The sequence below is a fragment of the Triturus cristatus genome, chromosome 8, assembly GCF_964204655.1.
Source record: "Triturus cristatus chromosome 8, aTriCri1.1, whole genome shotgun sequence".
NCBI classification, from domain to species: Eukaryota; Metazoa; Chordata; class Amphibia; order Caudata; family Salamandridae; genus Triturus; species Triturus cristatus.
This window is the reverse complement of record NC_140591.1, coordinates 1,569,293,591-1,569,318,630: the sequence shown is the minus strand read 5'-3', so window position 1 is coordinate 1,569,318,630 and position 25,040 is coordinate 1,569,293,591. Positions and strand designations below refer to the sequence as shown.

The window sequence follows — 25,040 nt, the reverse complement described above, 5'->3', positions numbered from 1 at the left end:
TGGCTTTGCATGGAATAGTTCAAAGCTCGAATATCTAGGTATATGGTTCTCCAATTCCATTGTTTCCACTATTAAATTAAATATGTCCGCAGTCCTCTCTCGAATGGACAAACTCTTTTCCTCTTGGAGTCCCCTTTTTCTGTATTGGTGGGGCCGGTTGGACTCAATCAAAATGATGGTCACTAATCCTGGGTGGACAACTACGCTAAGCTCGCGAAGCTTGTGTAGTTTGTGCTTCTTCACGCTATGCGAATTGCATGTAGCACAGTGCAAAATCACGTAGCGTAGTGTAGTTGGCATTTTTGGGTCGCTCGCGGTCCTCAACGTCAAGTTAGCGACAGCGAGCGAGCAAAATGACATCCCGGCGAGACTTTTTCCTCGTTCGCGATCAGTAACATCAAGTTGCCAATCGCGAGCGTGGAAAATTAACCTCCCAGAGAGATTCTCAACGCGGGGAGGTCAAGTTTCTAATTACGAATGCTCGCAACCGCTCGCGATGAGAAACTACCAGTCCGCGCTGAGAAAGCTGCCGCTCGAGTAAAAATCGACTTGAGCGTCAGAAAACGACCGAGTGCACTGTAAAAGATGCCGTTTGCAATGATTGCACAGTGTGGACAAACATCCGGCACTGAGCAATCATCGCGAACAGCGTACTTCGCATAAGCTACGCACTACTAGCACTACTACGCGACCTGCGCCCAGGGTTAATGATCACTGCCGTTCTAATATATACTCTCTCCATGCTCCCGGTTCACATCCCTATCTCTTTTTTTAAACGTATAGATTCTTGCCTTTCTAAATATCTTTGGAAAAACAAGAAAGTCAGAATATCCTTATCTTTACTTCCCCAGTCAAACCTTAATGGGGGTGTGGATTTCCCCGACTTCCGCTTATACTCTAAGTCTTTTTCTCTTCGTCAAGCTTCCAAATGGCTTATTTTTTAATCTTCCCCTTTCACTCCACTTTGGCTTTCCATTGAACAAATCTCATTGTTACCCTTCTCTCTAAAGCAAGTTATGACTTTTTCTGCCAAAACTACTCTTACCTCTCTTCCTTTGTTTAAACATGCATGCTCTCTTTTCAAACCTCTGGTGCAGTCTCATTCCATCTCTAGAGAATCCTTTCTAGAATCTCCAATATGGCATAATTCTCTCATTCTTATCAATAATAGAACCATTTTTTGAAAGTCTTGGAGATTAAAGGGTATAATCTAGGTTAACAATCTTTTTGATGGTTTATCTCCTTGCTCCTTTCCCCAATTTCGATTTTTATTCCACTGTCCCCGGTCCTTTCTGCAGAAATTTGCTATTCTAATGTCGGTCATTCTTGATATCTATTACTCTCTTCTCTCTTCTCCTATCCCTGCTGCTGACAATTCTCTTCTGAAGATTCTTCTCTCTCTACCCAAAGCCTCTCTCATATATAAATATTTCTCAGCTCCTAATCCAGATTGCTCTAAATCTAATTTGGAAATTTATTGGGAATCGGACCTGGTATGTGAATGGACCATTAACTTCTGGGACAAATTTTGGTCCCGTTCTCTTAAAATTTCTCGATCTGCTTCTCTCACCCAATCTATATTTTCCTTTACCATAGACTCTATCTTACATCTACCTCTATAGCTCGCTTCTTCACTACACTGACTCCAACTGTTGGACCTATAACTCTCCTTATGCTACATCTCCTTTTCTTTTGCCATTCAGTTTCTAACTTTTGGGACAAGGTCTGGACCTGTATCTCTAGTATGTTTAATATTTCAATCCCTTATTCCCTCCCTCTTCTTTTCTCTGGAAGTCTTTCTGACTCCTTAGATCTTTCTTCACATGAACATGGTCTTTTTGACCTTATGCTGGCCTTATCTTTCCAAAATATCTCTATCAATTGGAAATCTCTTAAAAAACCCTCTGTACAACATTGGTGGAATAGTCTATACCATTTCCATCGCCTTGACGTTGCATCCGCCTCCTCCTGCAAGCCAAAGGTTAATAGAGATCTCTTTTGGTTGCCTCTTACTTCTCATTTAGACAATCTAGTGTTAGCAAATAACTGTTGTTTAAATTCTGAAAATGTTAACCCTCCTTGAATGTTTATATTCTCTGTTCTTCATTTTAAACACATGCTTATCTTTTTTTACATTTTTTTCATCTTGTTAATTCATTTTATTAGGAGTTTATTCACGTTCCTATGGTAATATGCATTTCTTATCCTATCGTTGTATAATACTTACCTTTCCCTACATTCTCCATTCCTTTCCTCCCTCCATTCATTTTCCATACTCCTCAAAAACATCCTTAAACAGCTTTCATCTGCCGATATGCCAGCCATGTTTGTTTTTCCTTTTAGTAGGTTTTGACATTTATATTTAATTGTATTGCTGGTCCTTTGTATTTTGTCATTATCCAAATACAGCTTTCAAACATAAAAAGTGCATGCAATAACCACCATCATTTTACTATGGCTTGTTTTAGACAGTTGGATAAGTTTGCAGGCACATTTAATGAAAGACATTTGTGATTTAGTTTAGCTACACAATCATTATTTATTGGGTCCACAACTGTGCCTTTTTCGAAACTCATACATTACTGGATATAAACAGTTTCATCATTTGTCCTTGCAGGCACGAGATCGTCGTTATTTGAGTGGTGCAGCAGGTGCAGTGGCACAGGGGCCAAAAGGTTCAGGAAAACCCAGTCAATACTGATTATTGTTATATTTTACAGGTAAACAAGAAGTCACACGTGCAAATACCCACTGAACACTGAATATTGCTATATTTTACCAGTAAACAAGCAGTCATAAGTGCAAATACCCACTGAACACTGATTATTACTCTATTTTACCAGAAAAACAAGCAGTGAAACGAGAAAATACCCGCTGAACACTGATTATTACTATATTTTCCCAGTAAACAAGCAGTCACTAGTGCAAATACCCACTGATTACTACTATATTTTCCCAGTAAACAAGCAGTCACTAGTGCAAATACGCTGCAGGATCTAGGGTCATGATTTGAATGGCGCAGCAGGTGCAGAGGCTCAGGGGCCACAAGGTCTAGAAAATCCACTGAACACTGATTATTGCTGTATTTTACTACTAAGTAAGCAGCCACAAGTGCAATTGCCCTGCAGACACTAGGGTCATGATTTGAATTGTGCAGCAGGTGCCATGTGTAGGAAACCCACTGAATACTGGTTCTTGCTACATTTAACTACTAAACAAGCAGTCACAAGTGCTATTACCTTGCAGGCACTAAAGTCATGATTTAATCATTTGATACAAACGCTTTCAAAATTCATAATTTATAAATGTATTGGTATTCATTGAGTGTGTTGTCACAGAGTTCATTATTTATGGTAGCCGTGATTTCACTATATTAAATACAGTGAATTTCATTCCTTGGCAAAATAAATAAATGAATGTTTGAAAACACTCTTTCTGAATTAAGAATTGAGAGCATGGAACTGAATTTCACAAATCATTTTAGAACCTAAATATTTCTCTTTTGTCTTTTGGAATTAAAACATTAACAGCTGTGAAAAATGTCTTTGTAAATAACTTTTAATACTTGCTACAGACTACTTAATTTACACACAATTGGAATTTGTTCTTTATTATTATTTTGGATAGTCACAATTTCACCATGTTAAATACAGCACAATTTGTTTCTTTGCTGAAAGATTATAGTAGTGGTTAAAATCATTTTTTTCATGTTTACAAATTGAGCTCATGGAACAGCATTAAAACTGTCATGTCATGTCTCTGTAGATAACTCTCATTACTTGATAAAAGCGCCTTCTCATGTATTACATGATACAAATACATGCTGGCTTCTGTCCCTGAATTTCTTATTTAACCCTGTACATTTTTAGAATTACACAGAGTCTTGACAGATTTCACAGATGCACTGCATATGAACTCATTAGATGCATAAATAATGTATATTTCCTTACAGGATTAATTATTTGTTGTGTTCACATTCCACATAATTTGAAGGCACTCCATCTAACTGTATAGACCACATTATTATTTACTCTTACAGAATATGCAATTATTGGAAGAGTTGGATCACTTCAAAGTAAAACCTAACAAATGGTGATTTTTGGCCATTGACACTGTTTACGGGCCGTAACTTGTATAGCGCAAGATAAGATCTCTTCCCAGGTAAAAGCAGCCAGCCTGTAAAACAATGCCTGCTTTTTTACTTTGATGTGCGAAACAGATGCTTCAGCGTTACCACAGCTATGGCAACTATGATTCATTTCCTTCTCGAACTTGCTAGAAGCCATCTGTTCTAATTTGGGAAATTGAGCCTATCAATCAATCAGGATGTGTAGAGCATGGCTGCATTAGGGCCTAAAGGGCTGGGAGAACATGCTGCCTGTTCCCCTATTGGCTGAACATCCAGATCTTGAGGTCCTTTCTGTACTGCTGGGGTGGTGGTGAGGCTCTGAGGTGCAGGGGGAGGTTGTTCCAGGTCTTAGCAGCCAGGTGGGAGAGGGAGTGGCCTCCTCTGTTCACCCAGCAGATGCGTGGGTTGGCTGCTGGGAGAGGGAGAAGGAAAGCCTTATAGATACTTTTTGCCAAATTCTAAAACTGTTTTTAAATATTGTCCATAATAATTACTATTAATTTACTATGGCTACTTTGCTGCATTAGATCGGTATAAAGGCACTCTGGCTTTCTGTTTTTGTGCCTAGGTTTTGTTTAAAAACAATAGTATATTCCATACTGTGCACTTTTTGGAACGCATAAATTAGTAAAAATGGCTCCTTGACTCGCTGTCTTTCCCATTGGTGATCATTGGAGCTGTATTGTAACATTTTACAAGGGTAACATTCAATTGGTAAAAGATAGAGAAATGGAGTTTAGGCACCCTGAGCTCAGAATTTAAGAACACATCTTTTTTAGTAAAGGTAGTAAACGTGTTTTTAAAATTGTTTGTTTGAAAATGCCACTTTTAGAAAGTTTTAGAAAGTCGGCATTTTCTTGTTTAACAATCCTGTGTAGCTCTGCCTGGCTTTAAAGTGACATGACCTGGGGATGTGCATTCACTCAAGAGAGTCAAAATGGGGTATGAGGTGTGTCCTCCCTTTCCTGGGTGACTCATAGCCAGGCTGAATAGACCATTCTGCATTTATTTTCAAACATACAACCGCAACCTCTTGTCTAGCATTATCATATTCAGTATGGTACAGAGTTTCAGCAATCAACACAATACAAAATATTCTTGTATGTTACAGTGAGTGTACCCCTCAGCCCCCTGAGCTATGCCATGACCATCCACCCTCAGACATCATTATTGCATGATGGTAAACATGCCTTGTCGTCTGATTGCAAGACCGGCATCTGGTACATCTTTCCAGCCTCTGTAGGTTGATGTTTATTTGCCTGAGTGAGATGCCAGTGTTATTCGGCCATCCTATCTCCCTCTTGTTTCATTTGTGGCCGTTATGTGAATATAAAGGGAGTTTACATGTCTGATCCTGTGTAAGTCTTTCGGCTACTCAGATGTGTTAGTGTTCAGTGTTCGAAGCCAACAGGTGAATGGGGCCCAAATATATTTAGCCCAGGGTCTGATTGGCATTAGCTCCCAGTAGCATGTTAGCTGTTCTCTGCAGTTTGCAACATCTTTTAGCCAGTTTTGTATGTCTGGTGTGGACCCACCACCCCAGTGTATGGCCACTCGGCATTTAGCCATCAAAAGCAACATTGCCACTAACCGTCGGATAGCTTTGGGAATGTCACGCACATAGCCCAAAATTGCCACAAGGGCGGATCTCCAAAATTGCCACTAGGGGGATCTCGTTAGATACTGACTGATTATGTTTTCTATGTGATTAAACACATCTCTCCAAAATGCGGTGACCCGCCGGCAGTCCAAGGCCATATGTAAGAAGGCTGCCTTAGGTGACCCACAGTGCTCGCACCTGTCGTCTGAACAGACGCCCATGCAGTGTAGTTTCACTGTGGTGTGGTAGATACGATGCAAGAATTTAGTGTGTATTAATCGTAGGTGGTAGTTTGGGTAGAGCTGCTCGAGTTGACCACACCAAAAGGCCCATTGTGAAACTAGCATGGAATAATCCGGGTCAGCATACCAGGAGCTACGGGATTTAGGGGTAATAATCGCAGATGATTGTTGTGTGATAGTTCGAATGCCCTTTGTAAGTTTAAACGCAGATGATTCTGTGATCATGTACACTAGTGCCGGCAGTGGCTGAGGAGTGTCGGGGAATGTGTTGTGTAGCGCACAACAGACGGCTCTCCACGGGAGATATAAGAGCATGTCCAACTGTGTTGCTTGGGGGGTCCTGGTTAGTTGACGTAGGGTGAGAAACTTGCCTTCTGGGTGGAGAGCTGAGAATATGTTGATGTGCATCTGATGTGCACATGCTGCCATACCACGCTCCATCAGCAGAGGAATTTGTGGACTTCGGGCTAGTAGGATGGATGGCACATATAATCTGCTCAGTTTTGCCCGCTTACGCAGTCACTCCAATGACCACCTCAATGTCTCTGCTCTGTCTATTTCTTGTCTAAGTTGTTGATAGTCTTTGTATAAGGCCATGGGTAGTGGTAGGGGGGCAATCTGGTCAGTCTGAATGGCCACATGAGGTTGAAATGGCATTGGGTGCTGCCAGAAGTGAAGAAATTGGGCTCGTGCACAGTATGCGTATAGTGTAAAATCTGGGGCGCCCAGGCAACCCTGCGCTTGCGGTAGTGTGAGGAGTTCCATGCAACTCTGGGTTGCTTGTCTGCCCATACCAGCTCTATCACTGCTGATCTAATGCGCCTCAGAAAATTTTCAGTGCGTGGCATGGGAATATTTACGAGGAGGTACAGCAGCTTGGGGAGAATTATCATTTTGTTGATAGCAATGTGACCTGCTAGGGATAGGGATTTCCTCTATCCATGTCATTAATCTTCCATAATTTGCATTTCCGATTTCTTGCACATCTCTACTTATCCAAATGCCCAATTATCGCGTAGGGACCTCTGCCCATGGTATCGGGAATTGGAAATCAAACTTGGTTGTACCCTCTGTGAGAGGGAGTAGTGTGGATTTGGACCAATGTATGTGAACTCATGAAAGGCCCCCATATCAAATCAGCTCGCATGTTACAGATGCAAGGTTCACCTCAGGTTTACTAATATAAAGTGTGATATCGTCAGCATACATAGACACTATTAATCCCCTGGTGGTGAATCCTATACCCTTGTTATCATGGTGATGCAGCAAGCGTGCCGCCAGGGGCTCCATGGCGATAGCAAAAAGCAGGGGGGATAACGGGTATCCCTGGTAGGTGCCTCATGTAATGTTAATTGGGTCAGAGATTAGTCCATTGACCCTCACTCTGGCAGTTGGTGATGTGTATTGCAGTTAGATTTGCTGTATGAATGTGTGACTTATCCCCATCCGGCCTAGGATCATGAAGAGAAATTTCCATCCTAAAGAATCAAATGTTTTTGTAGCATCGAGCAGTGCGGTGACAGCTGGTACTTGTGGGGCAAGGTGATGCATTAATGCAAAGATAGTGCGTAAGTTGTAAGATGTGTAATGGCCAGGTACAAAACCTGACTGGTCTGGTTGGACAATTTGTGGAAGTAATGGTTGCAGCCTATTTGCCAGTATATGATTTTATTATCTAGATTTGTTAATGACAGTGAGCAGTACGAATCACAGGATGTTGGGTCCTTGCCTGGTTTTACCAATGTGCTGATGATGACAGCCTCCCTCATGGACAGTGGAAGTGCCCCCTTTGAAGCGCTTCCGGGAACACCGGCAGTATGCAGGGGGCCAGGAGAGTAGCACATTCTTTATAGAAGGCAGAGGTGAGACCATCAAGCCCCGGTGCTTTGTTACCTGGTAAGCTCTGTATTACTTGCTGTATATCCTCAGCAGTGAAAGGCTCATCTAGATAGTCTTGGTGTGCCCTGTCAAGCTACAACAGCTCAAGCGTGTACAAGTACTCCAATAGCGCGGAGTCTTTAGGGGCCGTTGTTGCTGTATATAGCTGGGCATAGAAGCTTTTCATGGTCTCTAGTATACCTGATGACGAGTGGACTGGAGATGCGTCACCTGTGTGTAGTTCAGTGGTGTATGTGGAAGCTCTGAAGGGTCTAAGCAAGTACGCCAGTGCCTTGCCGGGGCAATCGCCTTCTCGGTATTGCCAAGTCTGTGCGTGTCTATGTAGGAATTTTGTCTCTCTCTCTGCTTCCTCTTGGAAGGTCGTCAGTTTTACTCTGATAGTGGCCAACAGGTCAGGGCTTTGGGTTAGAAAACATTGCCTTTCTAACTCACGAATGTCGCCCTTCAACTTTGTGAGGGTGTGGAAATATGGATTTTTCTGGTCAGTTATGTCCCCTATCTTGGACCCCAACGGTTCTATGTGCATGTCACAAGTACATGTATGTTCCCTCCAGTTCCAGTTATGAAGACGCAAATACATGTGCGTCCACCGTCAACATGTCCTCTGTCAGATCCGCCATGAATAGGCCGGATATTCCATTCCTAAATATGAAAGGCCACCGGCTTTATATGGTTCACTTATGCCATTTTACAGTCCAGGCAAGTAGGCCCTGATTCTGTCATCAAACTCCTCTTGCCTTCTGCCTCTGAAAGCTCCAGTCTGAGCCTGCATCTGTGACCATGAACTTTGTCTCATTCTCTGCGCGGCTCACGAAGCCTGACATCAGCCTATTTCTCTTCCAAGAACTGTATTTCACCTTCGAATTATCTGCTTCCCCCTCAGCCGATGCATTCCTGCCTAGTAGTTAAGTAAACATTCTTCCAGTTACCGAGCAAAAGGCCCGGCTTCTCTGTCCTCATGCAAGTAACTCATAGCCCTGTTACCATGGAATATTCCTACCCCCTCACATTCAGTGTAGACACTTAGACGCTTGTACACGCACGCACAGTCAGTATAGAATAGATTCTGTCCGAGAGTCCTTCTTTTGTGGATAACATAGTTCTTTAAACATAGGATGTTAGATATGATTTGGGATTAGGTTGACTTGACCCCCCAGACTTTTTGTCTCCACATGTAGAGCTAAATGTCAAGTCCCCTTCACCCCCTAGTTGCACGTCAATCACACGTCATACTGCTGCGCGCGCATCTATGCCAAGTATTATCTTATAGATCCACCTATATGTGACATCATAACCAATTATGTTCCTTTTTACTCCTTATTACACCCATTTTTGGTTACGCAGATAAATCGTCATTTTCCTTATCAATTGTTACGCCTACTGCATTCGCTTCATTGTAATGTATGTACTATAAAAGTCATTTCATGTCAATAATGTATGTACTTCACTTCCTGAACCCCCGTGGTGATGGAACTTGGAGCAACCGATTATAATCGATCATTGGAATAAAGCCCATTCCGAACCTCTAATACCACGGATTCTGCCTCTCATTTTACTGAGCTATTTTATTATGTTTCTGTATCAAATTAAGTCCAGGTAAAGGAATTTTATTTACCACATGAATGGCGCCCGAACAGGGACACTTTCTCATCTCACGCGCCGGCGGTGAGTTGCAGGCCCGGTCTCCTGCCACAGCTGGACGGACAATAACGCGTACCAGCAGGATTTCCTGTATCTCCCTCCGGTCAAGCGGGGGCGACTGAGACTGCGATCAACACCCAGACGAGGCGGTGAGAAGTGCGAAGTATCCCGACCAGAGCCTAGCTGAGAGAGCAAGATCCGAGGTATACAGAGGCCCACCAGTTCGAAGTCAAGCCCAGTTTCCGACGAATCGAGTCGAGTCCAGTCCGGTTCAAGTTCAAGTTACCGAGGCCTTCCGTTTCCGAAGCTACCCGGTGAGTACCATTACTGGGGAGGCATTTCTGACGTGCACATAGGTTGTGCCGGTCAAGACGGGTTTGGGTACACAAATCCGGTCTGCACTGTTTTAGCAGTGTATCTGTACTGTTTAGCAGTATATCAAGTATTCCGAAGTATCTAGTTATTGTCAAGAATTAAGCTTGGTGATTAGTTATGCAGACGATCATCATTGTTGTTTCAGTTAAAGGTTTAATGTTAAATGTTAAATGTTTTAAGTACGTTCTGCATATTGTGGTATGAATGACTGTTCTTTATCGTGTTTATTGTATTAAGTCTGTTCAAAATCAAGTATCAGGTCAGTTGGTCAAAATCAAGTATAAGGTCAGTTCTCAATATGCCGTTCTTTTCGAAATTAAGACAGATCACTACTAGAAAAGGGGTTCTCGAAGAAGCCGTTCCTATTCCTCCTAGGGACACTCCAGGGTACTTCATGTATCATAAACATGGCTTAGACGCTATATTATTTCTTGATTTATGGGTAGACTACACCAAGGGATTACCAGAAAGTCAGAGGTGGCCCGCAGCGGGGACCTGGGATGCAGAGTGCATCATGAAAGTCGAGGAAGAGTTATGGAAAAGGAAGGTCAGACAGTCACAGAAAGACGCCGTTGAGTTATGGCGTAAAGAATCTCATAGACGTATGGAAAAAGCACGTAGACAGGAAGAAAAGAATAAAGAGAGTTCAAATAAAGTTCGAGAAAATCTATTAATTGAGGAAGGTATCCGAGTGAAATCAGAACAAGTAGACAGACAAAGAAATGCCCTTATGAATGGTATGTATCCCCTTCTAGCCGAAGGATTACCTAAGGCTACTCCAGAGATACCGAAAGACTTGCCACCTCCATTATTCCCAATCAAGGTACATCCTAAGGGGCATCCTAGAACCGCAGAAGATGTTTTTCTTTCCTCATATTTAGATGACGCAGCTCCCGAGTATGCTAATTCCGCCCCACATAGACCGCATACCAGGGAGATCCAACGCCAAGATCCAGTACCCGTATCCCTACAGCAACAGATCGAGTCACAAGTTCCGGCAAGCACATCTGTTTCTACATCTGTTCCTACAGCTACTTCTATAGCTGTGTCCACACCTATAGTTGCTGTATCGCGTTCAACGAATCCTTTCACACCCGATACCCCAGATGGGGCCACGGGAGGTGCTACCAATATTTTTTCTACGCCACCCAGAATAAATAAACTTACTTTTCAAGAGTCAGCACATTCACGTACACCCAAACTCATAAGTGCCCGTACGCTTAAGGAACTTCTTATAGATTGTAGATATGACCCTGTGCCCGGCAAAGAGGACGAAATGACCCTGGCATCATTGCGTATCAGACGAGCCGCAGTGTATTTAGGGAAGTTACCAGGAATGACTGCGCATCTAGATAAAATATATCATTTTGTCCAAACAGGGCGAGATCCAGAATGTATTAACAGAGCTATGGAATACCAGAAAGTAGAGATACAGGGGGAACTGTTACGTTTCCTCATAAATTGTGTGATCAGAAATCAAGACCGACCGGGGGTAGACCCGGAAGCAATGCAAATTCTTACCAGATGGAGCCAGAATATATCAGAAGGGAGACATGATAAGCAAAATTGTATAATAGCCATGTGCCGAAAGATCCGTAAAGAAATAGAACGCCTACACGAAGAGAGATTAGAGGTAGACGAGTTCGAACAAAGCGAGGAAGAAGGGTCAGGACTGCCCACAGGACAGTCAGACACCATAGCCTATGTAGGTAGAGGAAGATCTTGTAATAATAATAGACGTCTTACTGACTCGATACGTCCGATATGTCCAGATAATAACAGGAATTTCCAAATACCTATAATTAATATAAGGTCTAACGAGCATTCATTCCAAACCGCCGACAAACTACTCCGAGAACGAAGGGGTTATCATTTTCTCGATTCTATGGATGAACAAGATTTAGCCAGGGCAGCTGTCCATTGGGTGGACAGTCCCGGAAAATATAGTGATGATACAGTAGTACGCACATTTTTGAATCTCACCCCAGATGAACAGAGGTTAGCTGGGATTTATATGATTCAACAACTCATTATACTATATCGGAGTCAGCGTTCGGACCCTGGTCCCTTACCTGACATATTGACTGAATTGCTTATGAATAAATGGAGAGGTGCAAGTACTAAATTAATTAAAGAAATTCTAGAATCAAGAAAGCAGTATATTCTTTTTGTATGCGCAGAGCATGTCTCATTGCCCGTCAAGGAAAGAACCACGTATCACATGGATAGACAGAATCCCTTACGAGAAGTGCACCCAATAAAAGGCGAGGACAACGAGTTTAAGCGCGTATTTGTATATACGCCCATATCAAAAATAGAATTGTTACAAATGAAGAAAGTGGTACCCAGTCATGACAAAGATCCAGCGGGTTTTCACCGAGAAATTAAAGACATGTTACTCATGGGAGAGTATACCTATCCCGACATTATGACAATATTAAAGGTATTGATGCCTGCTGGCATTTATGAGAAACTCAAGGAAAAAGAGTGGGAGGTAGGAGACCAAAAGATAGAATGGTCAGTGTTAGAAGCGGAAGAAAAGGCCCGAACTGCAGGAGCAGGACTTGGGGATAAAACTAAAGCACTACCAGGTTTACTAGTACAGGTACTGCCACGTTTATTAACTACGAAAAAGGAAGATTGGGGTACAATTTCAGCCTGTAAACAGAAGCAAGATGAAGACACTAGTGATTACTATGCCCGATTCGAAAAATGTTTTGGTATAAATAGTGGCATAAAAGCAAGTAGCGAATCATACCCGCATCTGTTTGTAACAAAATTAGTAGAAAATGCCCTGCCCCCAGTAAAGAATAGAGTATTAAAATTCGAGAGTACCTGGCAAGGTAACACTCCATCACAAATGTTACAAATGTTACAGTACCATCACAATAGAATTAGAGAGGAACAAGAACATGAACACAGACGCATGAAAGACACGAAAATGAAAATGCTAGTTTCCCAGACAGTTCCAGCTGAAGGACATAAAAAGGGTATGACACATTCCGATTCAACAGGACCTGTAAAAGGGACATGCAATTATTGTAAAAAGCCAGGTCATTACGTACACGATTGTCCAGTTTTAAAACATAATATCGCCATAGGTAAAACACAAGAAAGACCACGGCCATTTAGACAAGAGCAGAATGAACAAGGAGCTCCGCAGCATGCCCAGGCCATGCCAGCCGCACAACAGCCAATACAGTTTGTGCCAGCTGCACCACCGTTGCCTGTTGCTGCTACACAGACAACAACACGACAAATGTATCAGACCGCACAGTATGAATATCCTGAGTATCAGCGTTACGCATGAACTAGCCTAGAGAGGGAAGTTGACTTACCCCTTATCGAAATCCCAGTAGATCAAGAAGGACCTTATGTACATAGTGAATTATTAGGTCAAGACAGAAAATTTTTACTCGATACAGGGGCAAGTCGAACAACTATAAAACGTAGTGAAGTTCCAGGGGCACCCCTCTCAGGCTCTCAGAATATTTCCCTTGGTTTTTCAGGAAAACCTATTGTTAATGAAGTGTCACAACCTCTTCCACTTACGATAGGACCTCTGACCCGAACTACAGATTTATTGCTTACTAAATCATGTCCAGAAAACTTGCTAGGAATAAAAACATTGAAAGCTCTAGGAGCCATAATATGTTGTTCTCCGGAAGGAGTAAGGTTGTTTTTACGTGATTTTAAAGGTCACTATGTGTCTAGAGACATGGATCCCCGACTGCAGACTTTACCTACACATCTATGGGCACGAGGCCCTACTGTTGTTGGTTGCATGAATATTACACCATATCGAGTCACATTAAAGGCAGGAGTGGTGCTACCACGAATGCGACAATACAAGTTACCACCAGATGCTGTAGTGGCTTTACTACAAATCATTGACGAGCTCATTGCCCAAGGAGTAGTTGTGGAAACAGACTCCAATGTATGTAATTCACCGATAATTCCGATTCTTAAACGAACAGATCCTAAGGACCCGCCAGTATATCGATTGGTTATTGATCTGCGCGAATTAAACAAGTGCATTGTGCCACAATTCCCTGTGGTCCCAGATATCTCGTCATTACTGACAGCCATTGATTCCGAAGCAACATTCTTTACTGTAATTGATCTCAAGAATGCTTTCTTCAGCGTCCCAATAGATCCGGAGAGCCAATATTTGTTCGGATTTAGTTTAAATGGACGTAGCTTTAAATTCTCACGCGCACCTCAAGGATTTACAGAAAGCCCCAGCATCTATAGCCAAGCACTGAAACGAGAACTAGATAGTATCCACATGCCAGTTAACACTGCCCTGCTTCAATACGTCGATGATCTGCTGATCACCGCGAGAAGCGAACCGGAATGTGAAAAAGCATCACTGACAGTTTTACAATTTCTAGCCGAAAAGGGGCACAAGGTGTCCCCTTCTAAGCTGCAATTCTGTGTCCAGCGAGTTATTTATCTTGGACACTCGCTGTCCAAGGAGGGAAGGCAGCTTACACCGGACCGCATTCAGTTAATAGCTAACATGCCAATACCCAAGACACAAAAGGAGGTGCGGGCTTTCATAGGCCTCACTTCATATTGCAGGCAGTGGATCCCTCAGTATGCATTTCTAGCAAAACCACTCATCCAGTTAACCACACAGGAGGCAGCCACATCGACTGTTCTCCCTTGGACTCAGGAACATACACAAGCTTTTGAAAGCCTAAAGAAAGCTTTATGTCAAGCACCTGTTTTAGCAACGCCATGTTACAGAAAACAGTTTACACTCTTTGTTACAGAACGCGAAGGTACTGCCTTGTCAGTACTCACACAGGAACAAGCAGGAGCACACAAACCATGTGCTTATTTTTCTAGTACATTAGATCCCGTAGCTCAGGCTTTGCCTGCATGCCTAAAATCAGTAGCAGCGACAGCTTTAGCAATCAGACAAAGCGATGCCATAGTGTTAGGACATCCATTGACAGTTCAAGTACCACACGCAGTAGAGGTTCTTGTAAATAGAACGCAAACACAACACTTGACTATAGCGCGACTTACAGGGTACGAACTTACATTGTTTCAGCCACATATAGAAATCAGACGCTGTAACACATTGAATCCTGCCACACTTTTGCCAGTAACCGGAACAGACCCACTAGCTCATGACTGTATTGAAGTTATTACAATAACGACAAAACCCAGACAAGACTTAACCGATGTCCCATTGTCAGATCCAGACCTGACATTGTATGTAGATGGTTCATGTATGAGAACAAGTACAGGAGAGTTAGTGGCTGCTTACGCAGTCACCACAGATACTGAAGTCATTGAAACTAATCGTATAAATACTTTGTCAGCTCAAGCCGCAGAGCTCATCGCTCTGACACAAGCCTGTATTCAAGCCACGAATAAAAAAGTCAACATATACACTGATTCACGTTATGCATTCGGAGTTGTACATGACTTCGGCGTGCTGTGGCGAGAGAGAGGTTATTTAACTTCCCACGGTGCCCACATTCAGCACGGACCCCTCATTCATGCCTTATTAGATGCAATACATCGACCCACTGCAATATCAATTATGAAATGTAAGGCTCATACGAAGGTTACTGATATCATTTCCCAAGGCAATGATCTAGCCGACAGAACAACTAAACAGACTGCTCAAACTCAAACCCCCGACATGATAAAGACAATAGTCCCGACACCGACACAGTGTATGACAGTTAAGGATCCTACTCTTGACGTAATTGACATACAGACACATGCTACACCAGACGAAATAAAGAAATGGACTGAATTAGGAGGGATTCAAACGGACCAAGGATGGATGATGAAGGAAAAGTCTGTGTGGTTCCTTCCTGATTCAATGGTCCAAGTTATAATTAACAGTATACATAGTCCAGCGCATCTAGGAGAAAAAGCTATGCTAAACAGCATTCAACACATTTGGTTCAATAAACATTTACGAGCAGCAGCCAAACAAAAGGTCCGTACCTGTATGATCTGTTGTCAGTTCAACCCAGGAAAAAGTGTTCCCGTAGAACAGGGTGGATTTCATCCTCCTAATCACCCGTTCTCATCCGAATTAATGAAACATGTTTCACTTCTGTTAGGATATCAGTGGAAATTCCACTGTGTCCGACACCCCGAGGCAGCAGGTCTCGTAGAAAGACATAACCAGATACTGAAAATCAGATTGTCCAAAATATGCAGAGAGAAAGGTGTCGACTGGGTAGTAGCGTTACCAGTTGCACTCTTTTACATGAGAATGGTAGCACACTCTCGAACAGGGCTATCCCCGTATGAGGTGATCTTCGGCAGACCACCAAATATGTGGGGGACGCCTATACCACGCAAAATAACTGATGTTGACTGTAATATGCTGACAGATTACTTGGCTTCCTTGATGTCTGCACTACAATCTTGTCGTTCACAGGTAGCTGCAGCCTTTCCCGACAACACTGAGGTGAAACCCCATGACGTAGTTCCGGGTGATCTCGTATTTGTGAGAAATTTCGACCGAAAGACTCAGCTGGAGCCCAGGTGGAAGACACCCAAGTTGGTTCTGCTCACTACAAGGACAGCCGTGAAGATCGAGGGCCGCAAGGGCTGGATTCATTCAAGTCATATCAAGAAATTTCATGGACTATCCTCGGATATAGACATTGTGCCCTGCACTCCCTCACAGACTGATTCAAAACTTCCTTTGGTTGAAAAGACTAAAACCGAACTCTATAAAGTAAAATTGAGGCCTAGAACGTCAGACAATTTGATTGTTTAAGTCCTCTCCAAGGTGAAGCGGTTGAATTTGTCTCTGACATGTATCCTCTAGACCTGAATCATGGACAGTCGCGGAAAATGTTGAAACGACAGGCGTATTGTAAATCACTGCGTAGCCATTGCATAGTGACATTAATAATCTTGTTTTCCTTAAGTCTTTTAATAATTACTGCAAGTATATTGTTGCACATATATTACCCTATTTCTAGACATATTTATAATGTTACTGCTGAACATTCTTTTAGTGACTTACCTCCGCATGAATTGTCTTATAGACTTGCGCTGCGCAATAACACTTTCATTAGTATGTTACATCATTCCCACCAGACTAGTAATGCCACCAATTGTTGGGTGTGTGGTCGGCTCCCTCCCTATCAGAATTATGAAGGAGTCCTGCCTTTCTTTCCACATCCGTTTACACATAATGGCTCCTGTGGAGCATGGTTTCGTTTAATCAATTCCATAGACTCAGACACGGCAGTTTACCAAGATCATTGGGTATGGGGAAACCTGAACCTAGTTTTACTCAAGGTCTGCTACCCTGACAAGGAGGGTCGCCCCAAAAGAACAGGAACTGATCTAGAAAATGAAGTATATGGATTAGGTAATTCTACACCTAATCTCATGATTCTAAATGTCGTATCCGAAGTTGAACTAGTCTTACCCACCATGTCAGTATTCCCAGCGAAGGGTGAATTGTGTGTAAGAAAGGTTGGTTCCATACATATGGGCCATAGTAAATGCACTACTATAGTAGAATTCAGTGATCAAGGCAAATCTTCATTTAGAGCTTCTCGCCACTCCTACTTTATATGTGGTCAGACCGCATATATGCGTCTACCTCTAGACTGGGATGGTACCTGCTACATTGCATTTCTTTTGCCACCTGTTTTCCTAGCTCCTCCTGATTATTACAGAAATATTCATTTAGTACACAACAGAGAGCGGAGAGATCTCCCCATTGTCGATTACACTGAGACGGCATGGGACAAGTATGTAGATTTTAATAAAGGCATCTTTCCCTATATAGGTACTGTTACTAATAGTAAGCTGATACGGAGATTAACTAGAACCCTTGAAGCAGTAGTGAATGAGACTATTTCCGCCTTAGGCAATTTAACGGAAGAGCAGTCTGCTATGCGGATTGTTGTGCTTCAAAATCGTCTTGTCCTTGACGTCATCCTGGCTGATAGGGGCGGAGCTTGTAGGGTCATCGGATCAAGCTGCTGCGTATTCATACCAGAAAATTCGCCATCTGTATATAAAGCCATCACTCGCCTTCATAAGATTGTAAACCAGATACACCAGAACCCAGGCACTTGGACTTGGTCCAGTTGGTTTTGGAGTGTGGTATCAGCCTGGGGATGGAGAGTTTTATCCTTCCTAGGTATTGGCCTTCTCATACTATTCAGTTGCTGTCTATGTCTACCATATGGACCAGCGATTTGTGGTCTGTGTGCCACATCGTGCATTCCACATCAAGATTTTCATTCAAGATCCCGGAAGAAGAAAGAAGAACAAATGATGCTATATGAACAGATCAATGGATTAATGAAGATTGATATCTCTTGACGGGCAAGTAGGGGACAAGGAGGGAATGTGGAAATATGGATTTTTCTGGTCAGTTATGTCCCCTATCTTGGACCCCAACGGTTCTATGTGCATGTCACAAGTACATGTATGTTCCCTCCAGTTCCAGTTATGAAGACGCAAATACATGTGCGTCCACCGTCAACATGTCCTCTGTCAGATCCGCCATGAATAGGCCGGATATTCCATTCCTAAATATGAAAGGCCACCGGCTTTATATGGTTCACTTATGCCATTTTACAGTCCAGGCAAGTAGGCCCTGATTCTGTCATCAAACTCCTCTTGCCTTCTGCCTCTGAAAGCTCCAGTCTGAGCCTGCATCTGTGACCATGAACTTTGTCTCATTCTCTGCGCGGCTCACGAAGCCTGACATCAGCCTATTTCTCTGCCAAGAACTGTATTTCACCTTCGAATTATCTGCTTCCCCCTCAGCCGATGCATTCCTGCCTAGTAGTTAAGTAAACATTCTTCCAGTTACCGAGCAAAAGGCCCGGCTTCTCTGTCCTCATGCAAGTAACTCATAGCCCTGTTACCATGGAATATTCCTACCCCCTCACATTCAGTGTAGACACTTAGACGCTTGTACACGCACGCACAGTCAGTATAGAATAGATTCTGTCCGAGAGTCCTTCTTTTGTGGATAACATAGTTCTTTAAACATAGGATGTTAGATATGATTTGGGATTAGGTTGACTTGACCCCCCAGACTTTTTGTCTCCACATGTAGAGCTAAATGTCAAGTCCCCTTCACCCCCTAGTTGCACGTCAATCACACGTCATACTGCTGCGCGCGCATCTATGCCAAGTATTATCTTATAGATCCACCTATATGTGACATCATAACCAATTATGTTCCTTTTTACTCGTTATTACACCCATTTTTGGTTACGCAGATAAATCGTCATTTTCCTTATCAATTGTTACGCCTACTGCATTCGCTTCATTGTAATGTATGTACTATAAAAGTCATTTCATGTCAATAATGTATGTACTTCACTTCCTGAACCCCCGTGGTGATGGAACTTGGAGCAACCGATTATAATCGATCATTGGAATAAAGCCCATTCCGAACCTCTAATACCACGGATTCTGCCTCTCATTTTACTGAGCTATTTTATTATGTTTCTGTATCAAATTAAGTCCAGGTAAAGGAATTTTATTTACCACAAGGGTGTTGCGGATATCCCTGAGAACCCCGTACTGTGTGGCTATGCACGCCCCACTTATTATGGCCTTAAAGGACTCCCACAGTGTGCCTGCCAAACCAACTGTTTTTTCATTAAGTTAAAAAAATTCTATGATATTTCTCTGTATATCAGCCTTGAATACAGCATCTAGTAGCGCAGTTGAAGGTAGGCGCCAAGTGTATGATATTGCAGGGAACTGCGGGACTTGAAGGGTGATCAGCACCGGCACCTGATCCGATAGCATGCGCAGTCAATGTGATGCTGCTGTGGCCCAAGAGTGAATGTCTTAGGATGCCAACCAGAAATCTAATCTGGACAAGGTGTGTTATGCAAGTTCCTTCCCTGACATCTGGGTTTAGGAGACTCGACCATTCCACATTTAGATTGGTGGAAGGAGTTTTCACTAGCATCTGAATAGGCTGTGTCTGCTCTGCACAATGCTGTCACCACCTTCTGTAGTGAAGCTGGATTAAAGAGGGTAGAACTTGTTTCTACTGAGCAAGAGGGACTTGCTGCCTAAAACATCAGAGGGAAAAGTAGTATAAATATTGGGGCTCTGACCCCAGAACTTTAGAACTCTTTTGGACTAAGGACTCTGCCAAGACGAAGAGCTGTAAGAGCTCCCAGGAGTAGTACTAGCCCTTTGCTGTTTGTTTCTTTGTTGCGTTGGCTTGCACTTGCTGCTTCTCTCTTCGGCAGTGAAAGGACTGGCGACGCTGCATCTTCAGATCTCATCGCAATGTCCATGACACCCTGCATTTTCACTGTCAGCCTGAACTGTTGGATTTGTTAGTTCATGATGCCGTAATAGCCCAGGATGGAGCTATCAATTTTAAAAAACTGTATTTTAAGTCTATTTTTCCAATATTCCTATTTTGATTACTGAAAGTTGGATTTTTATTGTTTTGGTCTTGTTTTACACAGAAAAATATTGGCTATTTTTTTAAAACTGGTGTGTTGTCTTTTTGTAGTGTTTTCACTGTGTGTAATGTGCAAATGCTTAACACATTGTCTCTGAGATAAGCCTGACTGCTAGTGACAAACTACCAGGGGGCTCAGCAGGGGTTATTTTAAAAGTGTAGAGCAATATTATCAAGAACGGCGATAATAATATCGCCGCTTTAGCGGCAGGAAACTGGCGCTAAAGTGGCGATAAGGGGCTTGATAATATGCCCTTGAGAATTCCAATAGAAGCCCAGGTTTGATGTCCTTCACACCTGAACCTGGGCTTATATTGGAATTCTCAAGGGCATATTATCAAGCCACTTATAGCCGCTTTAGCGGCAGTTTCCTGCCACTAAAAAGGCGATAAAGTTATCGCCATCCTTGATAATATGGCCCGTAATCCCCTTACACTGACTAAAAGGAAGGGTCCTAACTTGGACAGGATGCATTCCTCACCCAACAAGAGAGCCTCGATTTCTAACATCTGGTATATATTACTTTCAAATTTTGCACCTGTGACCCCTAGCGGTCTGTTCTTTTCTATATTTTGGACATGCTTCTGTTTGAAGTTGGAGTATCCCCTAAACCTGTTCATCATTGTTCTCCACGACTTTTATGTTGCTATGGTTTAAGATATGTGTCTGTGTTCAGCTGTTATAATGTGCATGCCCCAGCTTTCTCATCTTCCCTAAGTCTAAATCCAGGCTGATAATAAGTTCAGAATCCAGTAGGTGGTTAAACTGTGTGTTTTTTTTCTAGTATTTGATGGCTGACCTTAGATCACCTCATGTGACTATGACATTACAAACTCAGAGCTGTGTTTGTCTGGGCAGTGAAAATGGTACAGTCTTAAGGTGCATTAAATATTTTGTGCAATATACCAAACAAATACAAAGGGGCAAATCAGAAGAACAGTCACCTAGGGGCACCTCTGGCTTATTAGTGAGTGCCTTTGAGGTAGGCCTAACTGCTCACAATAATGCATGGAGACAGAATGCTGCCACTGGGCAGAATTAAATAACTTAAAAAAAAGTAACATGGCTAGGGAGAGTGATCAGGTCACTTACGCTTTGCACTATGCTTGGAGGCAGCTTGTACGACCCTGCAGTTGCATATGGTAAGGTATGGCAACTACACATATGCCTGTCAGGCAAGCTTATAGAACCCTGTTGGTGCATGGGGCAAGGCATGTGATTAGCCCTGATGCTTGTCAGGAAAACATACAATGCTTGTTCATCTCCTAAAATAAATATCTAGGTCCTACAACATCTGTCTTCAGGCTGGGAGAGCAAACCTGTGAGGCAGAAGGAAACTAAAACCAGCTTCTGGCATACCCTTCAACTAAAGCAAGAAACTCCAAACAAAGACAGGAAGGCCAGTATTCTATACGCAGGAAGGAGCTGTTTCGCAGCCGAAGACAACAGAGCAGGGTGAGTGGTTTCCACTCACATGGACACATGGCAGGGTAGCTGGTCTTCTTGTCATCGGATGCCCTGCACCTCGTGCGTGGGACATCCTGTGACTGAAAAACAGTCCAGTTGTGCACAACACCCAGCTCACAGGAATGCAGCAATACACAAATCTTTTGGGGTTATTCCTCTACTCCTCATAGCTTCTCCTTTGCGGCCTGGGTTTCACAACAATGAACCTAAGGTCCTCCATTTAATGTACCATTGCAGGCACATTTGTACTCAGTGTACATTCCCAACACACTTATTGTCCAGCACTGTTACCACCATGCACTGTGCCATTACAGGCACACATACATTCAGCTATCACATTCAGTATTCATGCACTGTTCAGTACTGAGCTGTATTGTACCAGGATGTACTATTTGCAAACACAAATACTATTAGCAAACACACCATGTGCGTGCTGCACAACACTTCAACTATCATGTTTTGTACCTCAAGCAATCACATATACACCCAGTAGGCAATGCACAGCAATTCATCTCTCATTTGATATATTTCCAGCATTCATACATAGACTCAGTACATGGACTAACCACACACATACTGCACACCACTGCTCCATCCCTGTACTGTACCCTTCCTGGGCACACATACATCCAGCACTGAGTCACTATTCCTGCACTGCACAGCACGCCACATCTACCTGATATTGGCCAGGGGCTAGTTAACCACAGAGCAGCAGAACTTTAATAAAGGTGGGTGAGCATGTAGGCCTCACCATAGTGGCACAGAGTAAGAATGACTTGCTCAATAATATGGATCACTACACAGTATGCTGCCACCAAGGCTTTTGTGCTGCTTAACTCTTGGTGAAGGTGGTAACCTTCCACCACTAGGTCCTTTACCATGCAGTTGACTTTTCCGTCCAAATATTCATATATTGATTAGGATACAGAACAGGACAGTGCAATAAAAGGACTATATTTAAACATGGTATAAACCACTCCTTTTCTACCTGATTACTGTTTTGTTTACTCACGCATTGACAGAACTGCCTCAATAACTGCATTTTGTAATACTTCTAACCACAGGTGGAGTCTAACTGGGTCCACATCCGCCATGTCCACCGTGAACTCCAGCAGCAGCAGGGCTCCCTCCTTCCTCCTGATGGACTTTCCTGGAGTAGAGGCAGCAAAAATCTGTCTTTCTCTTCTCCTGAGTTTCTTGTATCTTCAGTCTGTTCTAGGAAATGGCCTTATTTTGTTCACTATAAAGACAGACTCTCAGCTCGGAGAGCCCATGCATCTTTTGCTCTGCATGCTCTCAGCCACAGATCTTGGCTTGGCACTCTCTACTTTACCTACAGTGCTTGGGGTCTACTGGTTTGACTATAGAATAATTCACTTCCATGCCTGCCTGATTCAGTTGTTCTACGTGCATAGTCTATGCGCAGTAGAGTCATCAATTTTGGTGGCCATGGCTTACGACCGCTTTATTGCCATATGTAACCCGCTGAGATACTCCTCACTAATGCACCCAATCATTGGCAAAGTAGGGCTTGTCGCAATACTCAGAGGTGTGGGTATTCATGTGCCCATACCAGTGCTTTTAAGCAGGCTTTCCTTCTGTGACAACAAGGCTCTTTCCCACTCCTTTTGCCACCAGTCTGATGTAATGATGCTTGCATGCACAGATACGACCATTAATAGCATGTATGGCTTGATCCTAGTACTCGCCACATACATTCTAGATTCAAGCTTCATCGCGTTTTCCTATGTGATGATTCTGAAGACTGTTCTGAGTGCAGCACAACAAGCGGAGCGCGTGAAGGCGCTGAATACCTGTGTGAGCCACCTCTGCGTGGTTTTGCTATTTTACGTCCCACTTTACGGTGTAACCGTGGCCCATCGATATGGCAGGAGTGCTTCACCGCTTCTTATTATTTTCATAGGCTTCTTCTTCCTTGTGATACCACCAGCTTTGAACCCAATAGTTTACAGCATCAAAAACAAACAGATCTGTGATGCTATTGGCAAGAAAGTCTGGGCGAAGAAGACGATGTCTAATGAAACCAAAGACAATCATAATACTAGTCAGCAAAACCATCCAGCAACTCATTAGCAATGTGTTGTGTAGGTCAATGAATGCTTTATTGAATGAACTACCTTTTATAACTGTGACTGTGACATGAAGGTTAAGGAGAGATTAAAGAGAGGATCTTCATTTTCCTGAGCAATTGGGAGTTGGACCATAGAAGTCAAAGAAACAATATTGGATGTGTAAACTCCACCTTTGGTTGGAGGTTGGTACATAAACAATTTACCAGCTTGTAACAACCTGAGCAGCTGGCAGAACAGAAGAGCATGTATAAGAGCTCACATGCATGTGGTGAAGCTGAAGTGGGCATCCTAACAGCGCCTACTCAGAAAGCTCCTGTTGAATCTACTTAGACCCGCCATGGTGTCCTTCTGGTGGTTAAAGCAATGCTTGTACCATCACTCCATATGAGGCTGTGAGTTGTGAGAATGGGATGAGTGCTGGATTAGAAAACCCGAAATGAAAAAGTCTTAAAACCATATTCTACCCCAAAAGGCGTGCCCTTTATGTTAATTACAATCACAGATGGAACTATTAGCAATGGTCTCAAAATTCTAGTCACAATTTGGGAATATTCTTTTTTTAGACCAGTGTGGTATTTTGCGTACCCACCTATCTACTAATAGGTCTGTTCTTCAAAGTACTGAATCTTAGTGGGTCACTCTTCAACCCTACCTTATGCATATGAATGAGGTAGGCCACAAATTGTGAACCACTGTGTTTTACTGCCATTACAGGAATGGTGCGGTACAAAAGGGGGTGGTGATGGACGGAGCATCAGAACCAATCAAACACTCACACCCAGTCATCAGATCTGGGTTTGAACCATCACCGTTCTTTAGCCCACTCTGCCACCCCAGTTCAGACATGGCCATATGCAAATCAGTCTGACCCTGTGCCTCATGGGAACAGTCTAGCCCGAACTGCCAAGCCATGCCTTCCCTGGACCGGAAACAAGCTTCCTAGGACCGGTTTCTGGCATTTCAGCCGTCTTCAGCCAGGCTTGCTTGAATCCAGTGGCAAAGTGAGCAAGGGACTCACGTCTGAGCATACCCTGCCAACTTATGGCGAACAAAGCGGTACAAAAGGGGGTGGTGATGGACGGAGCATCAGAACCAATCAAACACTCACACCCAGTCAACAGATCTGGGTTTGAAC

At 43.0% G+C, this 25,040-nt stretch overlaps 1 protein-coding gene across 1 annotated transcript; it reads left to right on the top strand.

Annotated features, from left to right (window-relative positions):
- Positions 1-2,635: 2,635 nt before the first annotated feature.
- On the top strand, positions 2,636-24,706 carry LOC146806193 (olfactory receptor 51G2-like). Its single transcript, XM_085620606.1, has 2 exons — positions 2,636-2,720; positions 22,877-24,706. The coding sequence occupies exon 2, from the start codon at positions 22,905-22,907 to the stop codon at positions 23,904-23,906; it is 1,002 nt and encodes a 333-aa protein (XP_085476732.1). The 5' UTR covers positions 2,636-2,720; positions 22,877-22,904; the 3' UTR covers positions 23,907-24,706.
- The last annotated feature ends 334 nt before the right edge of the window (positions 24,707-25,040 follow it).

Coding starts and splice junctions, on each gene's coding strand:
- LOC146806193 (XM_085620606.1), top strand. CDS start 22,905: ATGTCCACCGTGAACTCCAGCAGCAGCAGGGCTCCCTCCTTCCTCCTG.